This window comes from Chiloscyllium punctatum, chromosome 10, assembly GCF_047496795.1.
Source record: "Chiloscyllium punctatum isolate Juve2018m chromosome 10, sChiPun1.3, whole genome shotgun sequence".
In the NCBI taxonomy this organism is placed as follows: Eukaryota; Metazoa; Chordata; class Chondrichthyes; order Orectolobiformes; family Hemiscylliidae; genus Chiloscyllium; species Chiloscyllium punctatum.
The window spans coordinates 61,995,791-62,014,533 of NC_092748.1; the positions used below are offsets into that span (position 1 = coordinate 61,995,791).

The 18,743-nt window shown below is 37.8% G+C and overlaps 1 protein-coding gene across 3 annotated transcripts in view; it reads left to right on the forward strand.

Annotated features, from left to right (window-relative positions):
• The window catches only part of ccdc14 (coiled-coil domain containing 14), a 47,895-nt gene extending 30,930 nt beyond the window's left edge, over window positions 1–16,965 (forward strand). For all 3 annotated transcript variants that reach the window (XM_072579337.1, XM_072579338.1, XM_072579339.1), the window contains 4 exons: window positions 3,867–3,949; window positions 5,870–6,088; window positions 6,192–6,324; window positions 15,357–16,965. In XM_072579337.1, coding sequence (XP_072435438.1) covers window positions 3,867–3,949; window positions 5,870–6,088; window positions 6,192–6,324; window positions 15,357–16,353 — 1,432 coding nt within the window. In that variant the 3' untranslated portion in view covers window positions 16,354–16,965. The remainder of the gene's footprint in view (window positions 1–3,866; window positions 3,950–5,869; window positions 6,089–6,191; window positions 6,325–15,356) is intronic.
• The last annotated feature ends 1,778 nt before the right edge of the window (window positions 16,966–18,743 follow it).

Here is an 18,743-nt window from a genome sequence, read left to right on the forward strand (position 1 = left end):
ATCTACAAGATGCACTGCAACAATTTACCATAGCTCCTGAGACAGCACCTTCCAAACCAATAACCACTTCCACTAAGAAGGACAAGGACAACAAATACATTGGAACTCTACAACCTGCAGCTTCCCCACTGAGCCACTCACCATCCTGACTTGGAAATGTATTGCCATTGTTTCAGTGTCACTGGGACTAGACTCTGAAATATCATAGATCTCCTTGCAGCACATGGACTGCAATGGTTCAAGAAGACAGCTGACCAGGGTGAGGGCAGCTATATATGTTTGGCTAGACCAGCATTTATTGCCCAATGATGCCCACCTGCCATGAATTAATTAATTAAAAAATATAATTCTTATCAGGAGGTAACAAATAAATGGAAACAAGGGCTGTAATTTATTTGGATTTCTGAAATCCTTTTGGTCAGAATTTAACATTGTAGTCCTTTTATCTTGAGGTAACCTGGGATAAAATAATTAAGGTGTCAGGGGTAGTGTATTAGAGTAGACAGAGGACTGGCTCACAAATAGAAGATGAAGTTGAAGTTGAAATGGGTAAGGCAATTTTGGGATGGCAATGCCATAGGACTCCCTGCTGGGGCCACTGATATTTCCAGTATATAAATGACTTGGATGAGGGAAGTGAATATATTGCCATCAAGTTTGCAGATGACACAAATACTAGGAAACCAGATAGTGATGACACAGGGCTTCTACAGGATAGATGTAGACTAGTCAAGTAATGGGAAAATATGGGGTATTCCACTCTGGCAAGAAAAACAGAGAGAAAAGAATAGAGAAGTAGAATATATTTTAAACAAGGTAGGCAGTGCAGAAGGCTGGAGTACAGGGAATACCTGGAGTCCTCTGGCATGCATCACAAAAAGCTAGTACACTAAGTCCAATAAATAATAGTGAAGGCAAATGGATTGTTGGTCAGTATTTCAAAGAAATGAAGTATAAAAATGGGGGATCTTGCTAAGTTATACAAGGCATTATTAAGGAAGTAACAGCTGAACATTTGGAAAATCATAATCTAATCAAGCAGTGTCAGCATAGCTTCATGAAAGGGATACTGTGTCTGATTGAGCGAGTTTTTCGAGCAAGTTTCAATGAGAGTGGAAAGAAGGGATCAAGTAGATGTATTGTATTTGGCCTTCGACAGGTACCCAACAAGGTACCTCTGAAAAGTTAAGTCATAAAATAAGAGCCTATTGTGTTGGAAGTGGTATTTTAGCAAGAATAGAGAATTAGCTCATGGATAGGAAACAGCAAGTGGGAATAAGGGGTTCTTTTTCAGGTTGATGACTAGTTGGGTTCCATAGGGATCAATGGTGAGAGCATGACCGTTGACAATATATATAAATGACTTGGAGAAAGAAAATTAATTTACTGTAACCAAATTTACAGATGACACACAGATGGAAATACTAATTGCAAAAGAGATCTTAATGGTTTAAAGAGGGAAATTAATAGGTTAAGTAAGTAGGTAAAAAGTTGTCAAATAATCTAGGAAAATGTGAAGTTGCCCATTTTGGAAGGTAGAACAAAAAAAACCCAGTATTTTACATGCTGAAACCCATAACAGAAAAGGACTTGGGTGTACTTATGTTCGAAGTGCAGACAGCACAGAGGTGCAACAGGTAATCAGGAAGGCTAATGAATTGTTCGTCCTTATTTCAAGGGAGTTGGCGTATAAGAGTAGGGAAGTCTTTCTGTGACTCTACAAAGTCCTGGTGAGACCATATCTGGAGTACTGTGAGCAGTTTTCAACTCCTTAATTGAGGAAAGATACAATTTCATTGGAGGCAGCTCAGAAAAGTTCAATAGCAAGATCCCTGATTTGGAGGGATATCTTGTCAGCACAGATCAAATAGGTTGGGACTCGACTCACTGGAATCTAGAAGAGTGAGAGGTGATCTAATTGAAACATATTGGATTCCAGGACAAGTTGTGCCAGCTTTATTAGCAACCCATTCACTGCCTTTAAATATTCACTTCTACCATTGGTGTTCCATTGATGCAGTATGTAACATGTACAAAGTACACTGCAATAACTTGTCAAGGCTTCTTTAACAGCACCTCCCAAACCATGATCTCCTCAAGGACATGAGGCACATACAAACATCATTATATGTTGGTTACACACTGCCTGATCTGGAAATACATCATTAGATTAAAATCCTAGGGCTCCCTCCCTAACAACACGTCGGGAATACCTACTACAATGGTTCAAGAAGACTGCTCCACCACCACCTTAGGGCAACAAGGGATGGGCAATAGAAGCTGGTTATTCCCCAGTGGCCACATCCTAAGAATGGATTTTTAATTAATATTCCTTTTGATATTCAACGTAATTATTAATTTTAACAGTTGTAGATTTGCTGCTGTTAAACCAAAGCATGTAGTTTCATTTGTATAAATTCAATTCACAAAAGATTAATTCTGCTATAGCCATTTGTCTGTGAATAAAAAGCAAGGCTTTTGAGCCAGAAATAAAATAAGCAATGTTGAAATTACTTCATATGTCTGGTGATATCTGTGGAGAGTGAGAACTGTTCTGATGAAAGGTCATTTATTTGAAACAGTAGGCTGAACCTTTCCTGAACAGCTTCAATTACTGAGAAGCTCACTACCTTGAGGGGTACAACTAAACCATCATTTCCAATGTGCTCAAATGCACAAATCACAGTTCATCTCCAATGGTTCCCAATGGTTCCCAAGTGTCCATGTTGATGGTCTCACCTTGTCCTGTAATTGAGGAATGTGGACTGATAGTGTAACTTTCAAATTTTATTTTTTTTTTGTTCAAAAGGCTGATACAGCAGGTAGAGGAATTAATCCACCATTGCAAAGGCTCCAGTAAGGTGAATTTTGAAAAATAATAATTCTGAAAAATACCTGGACTGAATGAAAGCAGATGTGGATCTTGATGCAGTCATGTTGGAGTGCCCTAAAACTTTGCAACTTCCACTGAACTCATTATAAGCAGAATACAAATGTTGAGAGTTGTTGCTATGATACAGATTATTGTTTATTCGCATTAGACTAGTTTCACTTGTAATCTTGGGTCTTAAATGAGTGGCATAGAATGTGCTCGATACAACAGTATTCAATCAATGTGATATTATTTCTGTCAAATGTAATGATGATACTGGCAGAAAGATTCAAACAGAGCTGCACGTGGCATTAAAAAATCTACTTGCTTGTTTACTTGAAGCAAGAAGGTGTTCTTGTAAAATTGAAAAACTTAAAGTTATAATGGAATTAGAACTTTTATTGCTTTATTTTTGTTCCTTTATAAGAAATGCTGTCCCATATGCTGTCTAACTTTCAATTGTACTGTTACTTTTCCAAAATGAATTGGATTGTTCCAGAAGTAATTTAAATGGAAGTATTTTAATTCAGTGGAAGATCTTCATCAATAATAACAATTACTCTCCTTACCAAATCTTTATAACATCAAAAATATCTCATACTACTTGTATGGTGGTGGGGTACAGGGGCTAAAACAGGTAATGTGCCCTTTTGTACCAGGGAAAGTAAGTTCCCTCTGCAGACAAGATATGATTTCTTCTGGACAGTCAGCTAATGTTGCAGCTTTGTTCATAGCAAATATCTGGGCTCTTTGTATTTTTGCTGCCAGAATATATTTGAGAATTTCCAGCATTTTCTGCTTTTTTTTATTTCAGATCTCCCAGCAGATGCAACATTCTACTTTGGGTTTAAATGTTGTTGCTACATCTTGAATTTTTCCTCTCAATTTAAAATGTTAGCTTTTAATTAGCATATTTTGAACACTGGTAAACATTTGCTGTAGATCTGATTTTAGTTCTAAATGTAAGTTTGTTCTTCCTTTTTCTACTTTGTAGACGATTAAGGATATTAAACCAGCAACTTCGAGAACGGGAAAGAGCTGAAAAAGACTGCAGATCTGGAGAAAACAACTTTGAAGGTGTATAGCTCATTTACTTATTTTTAATAATTATATTACAACCGAAAGCTCATTCCTGAATCCTTGCAATTATATAATTTGAAAGCAACTAAGTTTATTTATTTAAAAAAACACATTTCCTAGGAAATCAGAGGCTAGTGCATTGTTTTTTGTGCTGAGTTCCTTTAGAAGTAAACTTAAAATAACAATAACGCAAACATATTTATCTGTAAATTATGTTGATTACCACAATAGTTAAAATTTTAGATTCTCAGGAAAATCTCTAACTTCATATTGATTGGTTGATCATTTAGATACATAAAAATGCAGCTTTGTGAGCAGTGAGGCTGAGTGCTTAACTGTGAGGATTTTATAAGTGAGAAAATTCAGTGCAGTAAGGGAGGAGATGCCATTCTGTCTTTTCATAAAAAGGAATGGCCCAAGGGGAAGCAGCTGGAGATGGAGAGACCTAGTAGCTGCAGTTCGGAGGTATTAATTTAGGTGAATAGGTAGGTGATTGATTTTAAGTTGGTTTTTCTCCCTCTAAACTGGGACAATAGTTTGAACTGGTCTATGGGCATGCAGCTGTTCCAATGTTCTGAACACAGCCATCAGTGATGGTAGGATTGACTCCCAGATCCGGAAGTCACTGCTGCACACGGGCCAATCGCTAAGAAATTAGAGAGAACACTGCTGGTGAGACTATACCTGGAATATTGTTCGCAGCTTTGGTCTCCATCCCTAAGAAATGATATATTACCACAGGGAGTGCAGTGAAGGTTCACCAATCTAACTCCTGGGATGGAGAGTCTGTCCTACGAAGAGAGACTAAGGAAACTGAATCTGTATTCTCTATAATTTAAAAGAATGAGGTGATGAAATGGAAACATGTTAAATTCTTATTTAGCTAGACCAGGTACAAAGAATGTGTCCCCTGACTAGGACATCTAGAACTAGGGTCTCAGTTTTTCAACAAAGCGATTACCATTTAGAAAAAAGGAATATCTTCATTTGGAGGGTAGTGAATCTTTGGAATTCTCTGCCTCTAAAAGTCTCTTGAAACTCTGCCATTGGGTTTATTCAAAAGGAAATTGATTGATTCCACAATACTAATTAATGGATATGGGGATAGGACAGGAAAACAAGTTTTAAGGTAGATGTCACCCATGATCTAGAATGATGATATGGGCCATAAGGAGCCAAGCAGTCACCTCCTAGTAGGTTGTTGTATATAATTCTCAGATGTGGGTCATCAGAGGAATTGCCAGAGGGTGGTGCATATGTGGAATGAACTGCCAGAGGAAGTGGTAGAGGCGGGTACAATTACAACATTTAAAAGACATTTGGACAGGTACATAAATACGAAAGGTTTAGAAGGATATGGTCCAAACACAAGCAAATGGGACTGGTTCAGTTTAGGATGCCTGGTCGATATGACAAGTTGCCTAAAGGGTCTGTTACTGCCCTGTGGACTCTATGACTTTATAAACATAAGTTCAGGGTTCTGTGATTCTCTATTATTTACATGGCATGAAAAGGTAATGTACGAATAAACTATCTCAAGTTAATGCTGTTGCAGAAATGTGGCTAATTTGGAACTTAATATAAAGGGGTGCTGGATTTAATTTTAATAAAGTCTGAATTGTTGAAATAAAATGTCAAAAGTAAGGATAATAAATCAAATCAATACAATATAAAATAAAACACCTTCATTCTACTGCTCAGTTAAGTTGAATTTTATGTATTTTTCATTTCTTGCTTTTTAACAAACCAAAATTCTTTTGGGCATGCAAGTGTTTTTTTTTGCATTCATTGGGAAAGGAAATTGGATGGGCTAAGAAATGACTTGCTTTTACATTACTTATTTTATTGTACTTTTTAATACAAATGTCACAACCTTTGTCTTTGATTCTTTTGCTCTTGCTCTCTCTCACTTTGCAGTGATTTCCTTGCAGTCCATGAATACAACATTGCAGGCTCAGTTGACAGAGTGTCTGAAGGGGCTGGAGTCTTTGCAACAGAAAAATGAAGAACTGATGAATGTGATAGATAAACAGCGAGAGGAGAACAAACAGCTACTCAAATTAGTGCAGGGGAAAGAACAGGATCTATTTCAGAAGAGCCAACAATGTGAGATGGACACAACTCGAGTCAAAATTGGTAGGTCAGATTTTTTTTAACTTTATTAAGAAATGTTAAAAATGACAATGAATGTTACTAGATTGAAGCATAAATTCTTACTGAATTAGTGTTACTCCTATAGAAGTAGGTGAAGCCTTGACAAAAATGCGAAACATTCAGCTTAAGTTGGAGGCTTCCGAGAAGGAAAATCAAATTTTGGAAATAACACTTCGACAACGTGATGCAGAAGTGAACAGATTACGAGAACTAACCAGGTAACTTTTTAATGTAAATTATTCATCACATTTTTTCTTCAATATTTTAAAAATAAAGTAGTTTTTATTTCCAAATGTGCTTTTAAATTTGTTGCACCTTTTTTTAATTCCGTAGTGCTTGTGTGAGAAGTACATTGATGTGTTAGTGTGTCTGTGCTTGGAATAATAAGTCGTTTGATTTTCATCTCAACGGTGGGAGACAGTCTTTCGAGGGAGGAGAGTTCCTTGCCTGCTAGTAATCTAGTAATGTGCTGGAAAATTGAGATTGTTGGCCTTGCCTGTCTGAATATATAACTTCTGTGGTTTGCATTTTTGCCGTGAAATGTGTTTAGGATAATTGTTGCAATTTCTCCAGTTCCAGATAAATTATTTGTATGTTACAATTTGTCTCATAAGTACTTCAGCCTCTGGTTTGTTGTGGGAGGTCTTACCATGATTGTGGATGAACATTTTGGCAATTGGCAGTGAGAGATATGCGAGTAGCTTATTGAGGAGGACAGAAGTGCTTCAGTAATGTGTTGAAAGTCAACATGCAGAAATGCAACATTCACATCAACTCCTAGGCAACTATCATGTTGGATTCAACAAGTTAAAAGTAGAATTTGTGAGAAGGATCTCAACGTTTTGAAATCCAGTGATTATAAACAGAGAGGAAAAACAAGAGCAGTGAAAAGAACAAATCATGCCCCAAACAAATTAGACGTGACCAGATATCTCACATAACAACAAATGTCCACTGTGTGTCATTTAAAGTTTGTAGATTCTGAATTGGCTTCATCAGCCATCTTCTGACCTATTGAAGATAATTGTCCTTGTCTCAGGATAGAATGCTTGGCTTTATGGGATTACGAGATTTGTCAATATCTTTTGTCTCAACATTACCACTCACCACGTTTGTTAAACTAATTAATTATCACTTCTGGTTTACAATGTGATGATCAGAGGTCTAAAGCAGAACAGAATCCATTCTTCCTGCTTATAAGCATATTTCCCTGTTATCCTTAGAAAATTTGTTGCTCCAAGACTAGATGTGGTCAATATAATTGAACGTAATTATTAACTCTAACTTTCTAACATGTAATAGTGCATAGGATTTTATGTCTGAAGAGAGTGATGTGGAGTGAAGGATTGTAATCCAGCCCTTGTGGGATATTTGGCCTTGTCTGGCAATCCTTTCTCTTATGATCAGGCTCGAAATCCATTTGGGATGTATCTCGAAGCTCTACATTGAGCTGAATGAGAGGGTTAATAAATGAAACAGATCCTCTGAAGTATAATTTTCCCTCCAATATGAAGATAATGACAAAAGATTGTTTATGTACCATCAATCTTTTCTAAAATTTTAATTGGCATTCTTGACAGTTTTTGGCTTTTTTTTAAGATTTGAATTTTCCAGTATAATTAACTGAAGTTTTGGCAATTGCAATTGTCCCTCCTAATTTCTCTAGGGAACATAAGATATTTTATTGCCCTACTTCTAGGCAAGATGAACAACAATGTCTTTTAGTTGTACAAAATTGTAAATGTTATAAAACATCAGTGCTTCAAGATGAAAATGGGAAGGTGGCTAAATGGGCACACTGATCTAGCAAGGTTGGGAGGATGTTAAGTATTGGGATAAGGCAGTTGAAGATTTTTATCAATGTTGCAGCAGGAAAAAGAAAGATTGAAATTTATATGGAGCTACTTTTGGTCTTTGATTGGAACGCATGATTTTCAAATGTATATAGGCTTTTGTTGGTATCGAGTAGCACCACCATTTTAAAATTCTGCTTATTGTTTTCAAAGCTTGGAATTGCTTTGCCTCTCCCGACCTCTGCAATGCCTTCCAGTCCTTCCAAGGTATTTGCGGCTCCTCTATTTCCAACTTGAACATCCCCCATTTGATCACTACTGCCAGTTGTGCCTCCAGCAGCCCAAGTTCATGTCTTCACTCCTTAAACCTCGCCACTTTACTTGCCTGCTTTTTTAAGGTGCTCAAATTACTTGACGTAATGGGCGAGATTTTCATGGTATCATCCAAGTTGACAGGGCCACATTCCTCCTACCCTTATTCCTAGTGCTCCCCAGTTTTCACAAGCAAGGGAGAAATGAATGGACAGTGTGCCTATGCTTGAAAATTTTGATCTCTCTGGTACATTCCTAGCAACTCGTAGCTCATACACACCAGTTTTCATGGAGAGCCCACCCTGTCAATAGCATCTTTTTAAAGAGGTGTGAAACATAGCATTGATTGCAAGAATTTTCTTACCTGTGTCACCCACCAATTCTTAATGGCCCCTCATACTCTCCACAGCATTTGAAGTGTTTCCACATCCATTCAACAAATATTTCTGTTATCTTTTATGTAACAAGTGTTGCTGGCAAAGACAATGTTTGTTGCCTGACCCTAATTGACCTTGTACTGAGTGGCCATTTCAAAGTTGGAAGGACTGATTGTATTATTTAAAAACTTGGGGACTGAAATATGAAAAAGCCATTTTAAGAACAGAATTTGAAAGGGTGGATCAGTTTTAAAAGAAAGTAATCTGATACCTGTGGCAGGCATTGTAAACAACTGTTTGAACAAGCAGTAATTGGAATTTCAGATTGTAGGGGATGTGGAGCTGAGGGTGTGTCCTGTTGCAGTTCTTGTTGCAACCTGAGGGAGATAAATCTTCTCCCAGCTTAGAAATTGCCTGTTATCTGCTCGAAGACTCAATTTAAACCTGAAGTAAACCATTTTCTTTTTGTGACTTTTGAAATGATTAAATAAGCCCCATTTTGCAAGTGAACCTGTTGTTGGCCAAGTTTGTAAACAACAGGACTGCCTAGCTAAAGAAGGATCATCGCAACATCGGAACCAGGAAGCAAAGACCACTGAATTCATTTTCCAGTTTTTCTATTTTCCCTATTTGTGTGTCTGTGCAAAAAAGTATTTAGAAAGGTAATAGAGTTTTAAATAGTAGTGTTGTGTAGTAATGGTTTGGATCTGTACACTGTAAATAATTATTTGGGGACATTTTCTGGAAGAATAATTGGGCTTCATTCACAGCACGCTACCCCAGTGAGTCATAACACAGTTCAATGTCACCAATAGTTACAATGAGTAGGCCAGACTGCATAGAGATGATATATTTCCTTCCCTAAAGTTTGTCATCTTACATTGAGCCATTCTCTGATTTATTTCTCAGAACACAACCTGTGTGGTTTAAATTTAAGTAATATTTGCCAGACAGGAAACAAAGAATAGGAATAAATGGATCTTTCTTTCAAGTGGCAGGTGGAGATAAGTGGGCTACGGTGGGCATCGGTGCTTGGACCCCAATTACTCTCGATAAGTTATTGATTTTTAGATGAGAGAATTGATGGTTACATCTCTATGTTTGCAGATGATACAAGCCAGGTGGAAGCATGCACAGATGCTTCAGTGTGATTTGGACAAGTTGAGTGGGCAGTTTCATGACCGATGAAGTGTAATGTAAATAAATATAAGGTCATCCATTTTGGTAGCAAGGACAGGAAGACCGATTATTATCTGAACAACAACAGACCTGGAAGGGGAAATTGCAACAAGACCTGGATGCCCTCGTACACCAGACTGAAAATAAGCATGCAGATGAGCAGGTGGTAAAGAAGGCAAAATGTAATTTGACTTTTGTAGCAAGAGGTTTTGAGTACAGGAGGAGGAAGATCATGCAATACCTGAACAGGGCCTTGGTAAGACTACTGCTGGAGTATTGTATGCAAGTTTGGTCATCTTTATCTGAGAAGGGATACCAAAGGTTTATCAGATCTGGGATTGCAGGTCTGTAGTATGAAGAGAGGCTGGATCAGTTAGGAATTATTTTTACTTGATTTTAAAAGAATGGAGAGGAGGAAAATCTCCAAGGGAAATCTATAAAATTCTAACAGGAGTAGATGGGGTAAAAGCAAGAAGAATGTTCCCGATGGTCAGGAATCCATGACCATGGGTTATAGACTAAGGATATGGGGTATGTTATTTAGAGCTGATATGAAATCTCTTCACCTGGAGAATGTTGAGCCTAGAATTATCTGCCACAAAGTGATTGAGGTCAAAACATTTAATACAGAGCGACCCCCGTATCCGTGGAATCGTTTTCCGTGGCCTGAACATATTATAAGGAACCTTCTGGAACCAGGCGGCTGCTGGGAAGGTAAGTTTCCCATTTAAATGAATGGGTTTACTCCAATGTGTGGTTTTGGGCTTCCGCAGTAGGTCTTGGAACATATCCCCCACGGGTACGGGTGTGTCTACTGTATTTTTCACGAGAATGATCCCAGGAATGAAAGGCTTAACCCATGTGAGGAATGTTTGAGGACTCTGGGTCTATACTCGATAGAGTTTAGAAGGATGAGGTGGGGATCTGATTGAAACTTACAAACTTCTGAATGGTCTGGACAGAGTTGATGTTGAGAAGATGTTTCCGTTGGCAGGAGAGAAGAGGACGTGAGGGCACAGCCTTAAAGTGAAGACCCTTTAGAACAGAGATAAGGAGAAATCTCTTCAGTCAGAGAATAGTGAATCTGTGGAATTCATTACCACAGATGGGTGTAGAGGCCAGGCCATTGTGTATTTAAAAAAAAGATAAGTTCTGGACTGCCAAGGGGATCAAGGGTTATGAGGAAAAAGCAGAAAAAGGGGTTGAAAAACCTATCAGCCATGATTGAATCAGCAGACACGATGGGCTGAATGGCCTAATTTCTGCTCCCATGTCTTATGGTCCATGTAGGGGAGTTATATAGTTGATTTTAATCCCAACTGAGATTTAATTTGCTAAAACATACTTTTTCTTTTGTGTTGATATTATGGTTGGAAAAGATAATTATTTGAGGGAAGCCAGGTTGCAACTCTTTATAGAATAATTTTCATTACTAGATGGCCCTCATTGACATATGATTGGATAACAACTGCGTTCAGATAGTATTATTCCTGAAAAGAAGTATCAAAGTTACATTGCATGCTAATTTAAGAATTATACTTATGGCTTAAGTGCAGGATACAAGAAAGTATTAACATGCTATTACACTAAACATTGTTCATGCAAGAGTCTAAATGTTTTAGGCTGTGGATTTATTCGTTCCATACTCCTGCAAGAACTGTGCATAGTGCATGGGTCTTGTGATTCTCTTGAGCAAGAAAACATGGGTTCAAAGTCCCACCTTCTCCTGAAATGTGTAGTGATGCCTCTGAACAGGTCGTTATAGGAGATATCTGGATCAGTAACTCAGATCTACAAAGTAAGTTCCTTCCCCAGCTAGGTTTAAAATTCATGAGAAAATCAGGAGGGTTACTTTTTCCCAAACCAAGCACAAAGTATTTCAAGACATCATATTTCTTGAATAATGATTTTTTTTATTTCTGTAGATTGAGAATGACTGCTAGATTCTTTAAATGCTCGTGAAACACGTTTTTTTTTACAAAGTTATTCCATGTTCTCTCATCTGAGCCCTGGACACGCTTGTCTTGAGTTACATCTTCAAATACTTCCTCATTGAAGGTCCAAAGTGTTCTGCTCACTGACTTCATTTTGGCTTCATTTAAAATTCCTTAGATATGAGTTAAGACTCTCTATTACCCATGCTCCAATATTTACACTTGGGCAATAAATGGCAAATAACATTCTCAGATTTTAGACAATGAATGCTTCCAATATAAGAGCACCTAATCACCTCTCCTTAGATCATGGCTGGTCTGATATCCTGAACTCCCACTTGCCTTTCTATTCTGAATACCCTTTTGATTCCCTTTCATTTCAGCCTTGAAAATAAGTAATTACCCAGCTGTAACAAACTTCTGGGGGTACTTATTACCATCTGAGAAGAAATTCCTCCTTATGTTTGTCTTAGATTTGTGAACTCTTTTTCTAAATTATTCCCTCTGGCCCTAGATTATACCACAAGGGGAAACAACTTTTGTGCATGTACACTGTCAACTATTCTAAGACTTTGAAGTGTTTCAATAAGGTCACCTCCATTCTTCTAAGTTCCAAGGAGTACGGTCCAACTAACTCAACCTCTCCTCATAAGACTTGCCCTTTATACCTAGTATTAGCCTAGTAAATCTTCTCTAGACTTCCTCCGATGCCATTATATTCTTTCTTTAGATAAGGAGCCCAAAACTGTTCACAGTAATTCAGCTGTGGTCTGACTAGTGCCTTTTATTATTTTAGTTAAGCCTCCTTAGTTTTATACTCCATTCCCTTTGAAGTAAAGGTGAGCATTCCAAATGCCTTCCCTATTACATCACTGAACTCAGATTCTAGCTTTTTGTGATTCATGCAGAAGAACTCTCAAATTCCCATGCTTTTTTTTTAATGTCTTTCTGTATTTAAATAATATTCAGCTCCTCTGTTCTTCCTGTCGATGTGCATGACCCCACAGTTTCCAATATTAAATTCCATGTTTTTACCCACTCACTTCACCTATTTATATCCCATAACAGACTCCTGCCTCATCGCCACCATTTTTCCGACCTGCTTTTATGTCATCCACAAACTCAGTGACAATACATAAATTTTCCTCATCCAAGTCATTAGCAAACATTGTAAATAATTGTGGTCCAAATGCTGATCCCTGTGATAGTTCAAGTTACCATTCAACCACATGCCCCTCCCCATCCCAACTCTGTCTCCAATTAGTTGAGAATCTATCAATACTCGTACTATCTCCAACATCATAGGCTCTTATAATATTAAGAATCCTAATGTGGGGTATCTTATCCAGTGCCTTCTGAAAATCAGAAAATCCAAAATATTGAACCCCTTGTTTCTCCTTTATCTATCTTTCTTATTACCTCCTAAGAATTCAATTAAATTTGATGGGTGGATTTGCCTTTCATGAAACCATGTTTCATGACTCTGCTGATTAAATGTATTTCTAAATGTTATAATAATCTCAAATATTTTCCCAGTAAGCTAACTGACCTACCTGTTTCTTGCCTCCTTTTTCTTTTTCAACAAAGTTGTTACATTGACAATTTTCTAACTTCTGGGAGTTTTCCAGAATCTAAGGATTCCTGGAAGATTACTAATAGTGTACCTACTATCTCTGTAGCTACTTGCTTTAATATTGGAGGGAGTTAGATGTTGGTGTTGAAAGTAGTTTAACAGCAAAGACAGTTGAGGAACAATGACCGGTGTTTTGGAAAACGGTTCATGGCCCACAGCAATGATATATTCCAGTGAGAAACATGAATTCCCAGAAGGGAATAAACCAACCATGGCTAGCCAAAGAAATTAAGGATTTAAAATTGAAATAAAAAGCATACAATAATTATTGGCACACTGCAAGCCAGAGGATTATGAAAGTTTTAAAAACCATGACAAAAAAAGATACATTTTGAAGGTAAACTTGCAATTCTTGTCAAGCTTGACAGCAAGAACTTTAAATGCATAAAAAAGAAAGAGAAAACCAAAGCGAACATTGAGAATGAGGTTTGGGAAATAATATTGCAGAAATATAAGAGCCAGAGGAATTGAATCAGTCTTCACCATAAAAATACACCAATAACATTCCAAAAATTTCTAATTAATAAAAGGGCAAAAAGAGAAAAGGAAATATATTCTACTGCTATCACTGGAGGAAACGTATTAGAGAAACTAATGGGATTAAAGATCGATAAATTCCTTACCAATGGGATGCATTATAGGATGTTAAAGGAAGTAGCTTCAGAGATGATGGATGACAATGACTGGATCCCATTCAACCTTCTCCTAAGTTTTTCCCTAGCTCTGAGGAAATGTCCTTAATCCTGGAACATGGCAGGCAACACAGCCTTCAGGAAGCCTGCTCACAGCTACAGGGAACACTATCCCTAATTGTAATACTGCCTACCAGAAAAAGCATTCCTAATTCAGCTCCTCACTTGAATGTACCCCCTCTACCAAGGTACTGTGTCCATCCTCTCTGCAGTCCCCATTCTTGTCCTCACAGCTTGCAAGAACTTCATAACTTTGGACAATTGCAGAGGGCAAGGCTTCTCAATATTAACATCAGGTCCTCCTATCTGCTTCACCTGCAGTCACACTGTCTTGTTCCTGATCACAGACCATTTTTGAATTACCAAATTTGAGTGCTATGACTGCCCTCTGGAGTAAAACAACCAGGTGATTGTCCCCTTCCCTCATGTGTCATAATGTCTGCAGTTCAGACTTCAGCCTCTCAATTCAGATCCAAAGTTTCTTGAGCTATGAACATTTACTATAGATGTGTTCACTCTAGATCACATTGGTATCCAGCAGCTTCCACATGTCACAGCAACAGCATATCACCTGTCATGCCATCATTACCATTTTGATTTAACTTAATTATTTAAGATTCCCTGCTCTTTAAGGTGAATTGTAACGATAGTTTGTTTTTATTAGCTAAAAAGAAAATTCAGACTAATAATTTGACAGTTCTTTGTCAGAAAAGAAGAAAAACATAGGAAACCTAAAGATCTTACTTTTAAAAACTAGATGTATTCACCAATGTACTGTGATTTGTAGTATCACTCCACTGCTGATCTCAATGCAGGTCGATCTCCTAATCTACACCTTTTATCCTCTCCCACTCACCTCTTACTCTGGAGAGTTTGCTTCTTGTAGTAAACCTTAGTTAAAGCATTTCTGTCAGCCTTTGCACCAAGTTGCCACTTTGAACCAAATTTCCAGTAGTATAATCAGTCACTCATTCGTCCTTCATCTTATTCTGCTGTAGCCTTGTTCATAGTCTTGACTGTGAGCTCGTTACTATTTCCTCCTTTCTCTTCTATTACATAGCCCAAATAATACTCAATCAAGAAGCCAAGAATGGCTAATAAACCAGGAATTCATATTTACTTTATCTTAATTTCTGTCTGTGATTCATTGTCAAGAACGTGAAAAGGATTCCTCTTTCAAAACCTTTGTGCTTCATTCAGTCACATTTAAATTACAGACCTGGCAATCTTTTTGTGCCAGCTGCACTACTACTACTGTGTTAGCTTTGTATTTGTTAAGAAATGTTTAGTATTTTCATCAACTGACAATATTGCTGATTTGTTTTTACAGAAAACTGCAAGGCAGCATGGCAAGACTCCTTTCAGACCTTAGCATAGACTGCATGAAAACCAAATCCACATCCAGACTTACCAGAACCCTTCTACATGAATATGAGAAACAACTAGAGGATGTTCCAGGTTTGAGTTCTGTGACAGCTTATCTTAAAAATCTGGATAATAATGCTGAATACAACACTCGAGCTTTATCATCTGATAAAGTTCCTGAATCTGAACCTTTGACCATGCGAGATCCCCCTTACTTAATATCTGCAACCACAGGAACATGCCAAAATAATGTCCTGTCAGCAAAGTCTTCACCCACAAGCTTTTGCAGGTTCAGTGCACAGACTGAAAGCCATATTAGTAGAGGAAGTGGGGACTCTACGCTGGATGAAACCACATACATTCCACTAGTTGGCAATGCCACCAAGCAAGAAAATGAATCAGTTGAAAGGAGGAATTGTATACCATTACATTTGAACAGTGGATCAAAGAAGTTGTACTATGACAGTGGAAGTTCATGTAATGGAAGGGGAGTAGTGCCATGTATCCTGGATGATTTACAAAAACCAGAAAAGCCTTTTCCAGAAGAAATACCTGTTTCTCACAACTTAAAGGAGAAGACCCTGGTAAACAACTGTACATCAAGAATGGCAGAGGCAGAAAATAAGCAGATTCAGTTGACACATTTAGACCTAAATAGTATTGATTCTCCACACAATATTACAGATCTTCCAAAATCTAATTTAAATTTATGTACACCTCATTCAGATCAGAGAAACAGGACAGTATTGTATAAAGACAAGTTTTCAGCAGTAGATTCAAGTTTCTCTAGTATTGATTATAAATCTGTAAAATCAGGTTGGAGTATGTCATCTATTTCTTCATTTAATTCTCGTGACGAACAAGACTTCAAGAATAGTTTAGCAGCCCTAGATGCTAACATTGCAAGACTACAAAAGAGCTTGCAGGTGGACCTTGAGATAAATCGATCTCAAAATATTTAATGATGAGTGACTTTTATCTGTAGATTGTGTGTTCTTTGATTTTTTAACATGATATGATTAGATTTAATGGAACATTATTTTTAATACTGTGCACTGAATTTTATATTTAGGTAAGTTTTTTTCTTGTTTTATAATCACGGATTTCTTTTTCTCGTTAGATTTTAATTTCAGAAAATAGACTCTGGTGCTTCTTTACTAGTTTGTTTTCAGTCTAGAACCAAATGAAACTTCATTTGGGTGAAATTCTTTCAATTTGTACTTGCACTTCATGAATTATAAAGATCAGGTCTCTTTAAGAGGAAATTACATTTTGTACAGATTTGTTTTTGACTCCATGTGTGTACAGGCCTTAGTCACTTCTGTCAAAGATGTAGAAGACTTTACTTTCCAAGCCTTTTGAAGTTCCACAGCTTATCAGTCCTCAAGTTATTTCCTGGCATTTATAGGACATCAATGTAAAGCATCTGTGCATGGTCTGAATATTCAATAAACTGACCATCAGACTTGCCCTATGTGGGCACTTCTCATGCAATCCAACACAGCACCATTTTAGTTATCTTCTGTTTAACCTGGATATGTTGTAATTGCTAATGCTTAAATTAAAATTGACTGTGGATGTAACTGTTACTTTGAGCGATTGACTGATGCTGTATGTTAGACACTGAGACCAATCTTCTGGTCCTGAAGATGGTCAGTTGGTGGGATGGAAAATTATTTAGACATGTTGTGGTAAACCCGAACTCCAGTACCTTCCCTTCTCAAACCCGGAATGAGTCCAAGCCTAAGGTCAACCTTTCCAACACTGTGCTTGACTCTGATTTGCCAGTCGCTCTCATTGGGTGGAACTTCTGGCTGCAGGGTCTTGCTAATGAGGCAGTGGGAAGACCATAGCTGAGCATTCCCCAAGAAGCATGTGATTCAGCAGGCCTGCCCTGGAAGAGGCAGATTAAAACTAAGGTTAAAAAATTTGGTTTAAAACAAATGGGAAAACATTTTTTTCTCTGAGAGTTAAGAGTGTTTGGAATTGTTTTCTTTAAAAGACAATACAGAATATTTAAATATTTTTAAGGCAGCGGTAGGTAGCTTATTGATTACCTTGGGTATAAAAGATTATTAGGATATTCAGGAATGTAGAATTGAAATCAAAATCAGATCAGCCATGATCATATTGAATGTCAGAGCAGGCTCAAAGGGCCAAGTTGGCCTACTCTTGATCCTTATTCATATGTAGACCTCTTGCTGACTTTTCAGTTGATTTGATGAGACCCCCAATAGTTCAACAATATTTCACTCAAGCTTTCCACCTTCTTTAAGGCACAAGTCCAGATACAGCTGAAATCAACAAGATGCTATTTTCCTGAATCCTACCTTAAAGTCCTATGCCTTATAAATCTGTGCAGCTTTAATCCAGGTTCTAACGGAGATAAAGCCACAGTTGATCCTAACCGCCATTTTGGAGCTAGTTTGTTGTATAGTCATGCATCTTGACTACCAATGCTTCTCATCCACCAGCAGCAATTCTGTACAGGAGATTACAAGCGATCAAAACAATTTCCAGGTTAAGATTATAGCCCTGAGGTACATCACCCAATCTTCCCCATCATTTTTATGTTTTGATATTTGTTTAATTTGTGAGCTCATCTTGGTCCCTTTTTGAATCATAATAGAGGAGCTGAACAGTTTGCAAAAGTCATTGTCCTTTGAGGGAGATGAAAGTAAAACCTTCCCACATATACCCTTGTTCTGTGTTTGCATAGCTAATATATGTTCCTTCACTCTCTCTCTTTATCCATCTTACTCTACCTCCGTAAGTATGTACTGTATATTTCTATCTCTAGGCATCAGCATCTTAATCACTTTGTCTAATCCTATAATTATTTCAAATGATTCAGCCAAATCTCCCTGATGTCAAGTAAAAGCAAAATACTGCAGCTGCTGGAACCTGGAATAAGAACAGAAAATCTCAGGCATTTGTAGAGAGAGAAACGGAGTTAATGTTTCAAGTCTGATATGATTTCTTTAGAACTGAAAGGGTCTGTAATATTGTGGTTGTTATGGCGACAGAAGGGCAAGAGGAATGCGTGGAAGAGGTGGCATGGGTGTCCAAAGCAAAAGACAAAGGGAGTGCTAATGGTTGTACACGACAGAGATGTAAAATGAGTGTAAATGATAGCTGTGGAAATGAGAAAATAGCTTCTCCCCTCCCCTTTCAGCGTTCCGCTCTCCACCGCATCTCCTCCACTTCCCGCTCCTCCCCCCTTGAGCCCCGCCCTTCCAATCGCCACCAGGACAGAACCCTACTGGTCCTCACCTACCACCCCACCAACCTCCATATACATCGTATCATCCGTCGTCATTTCCACTACCTCCAAACGGATCCCACCACCAGG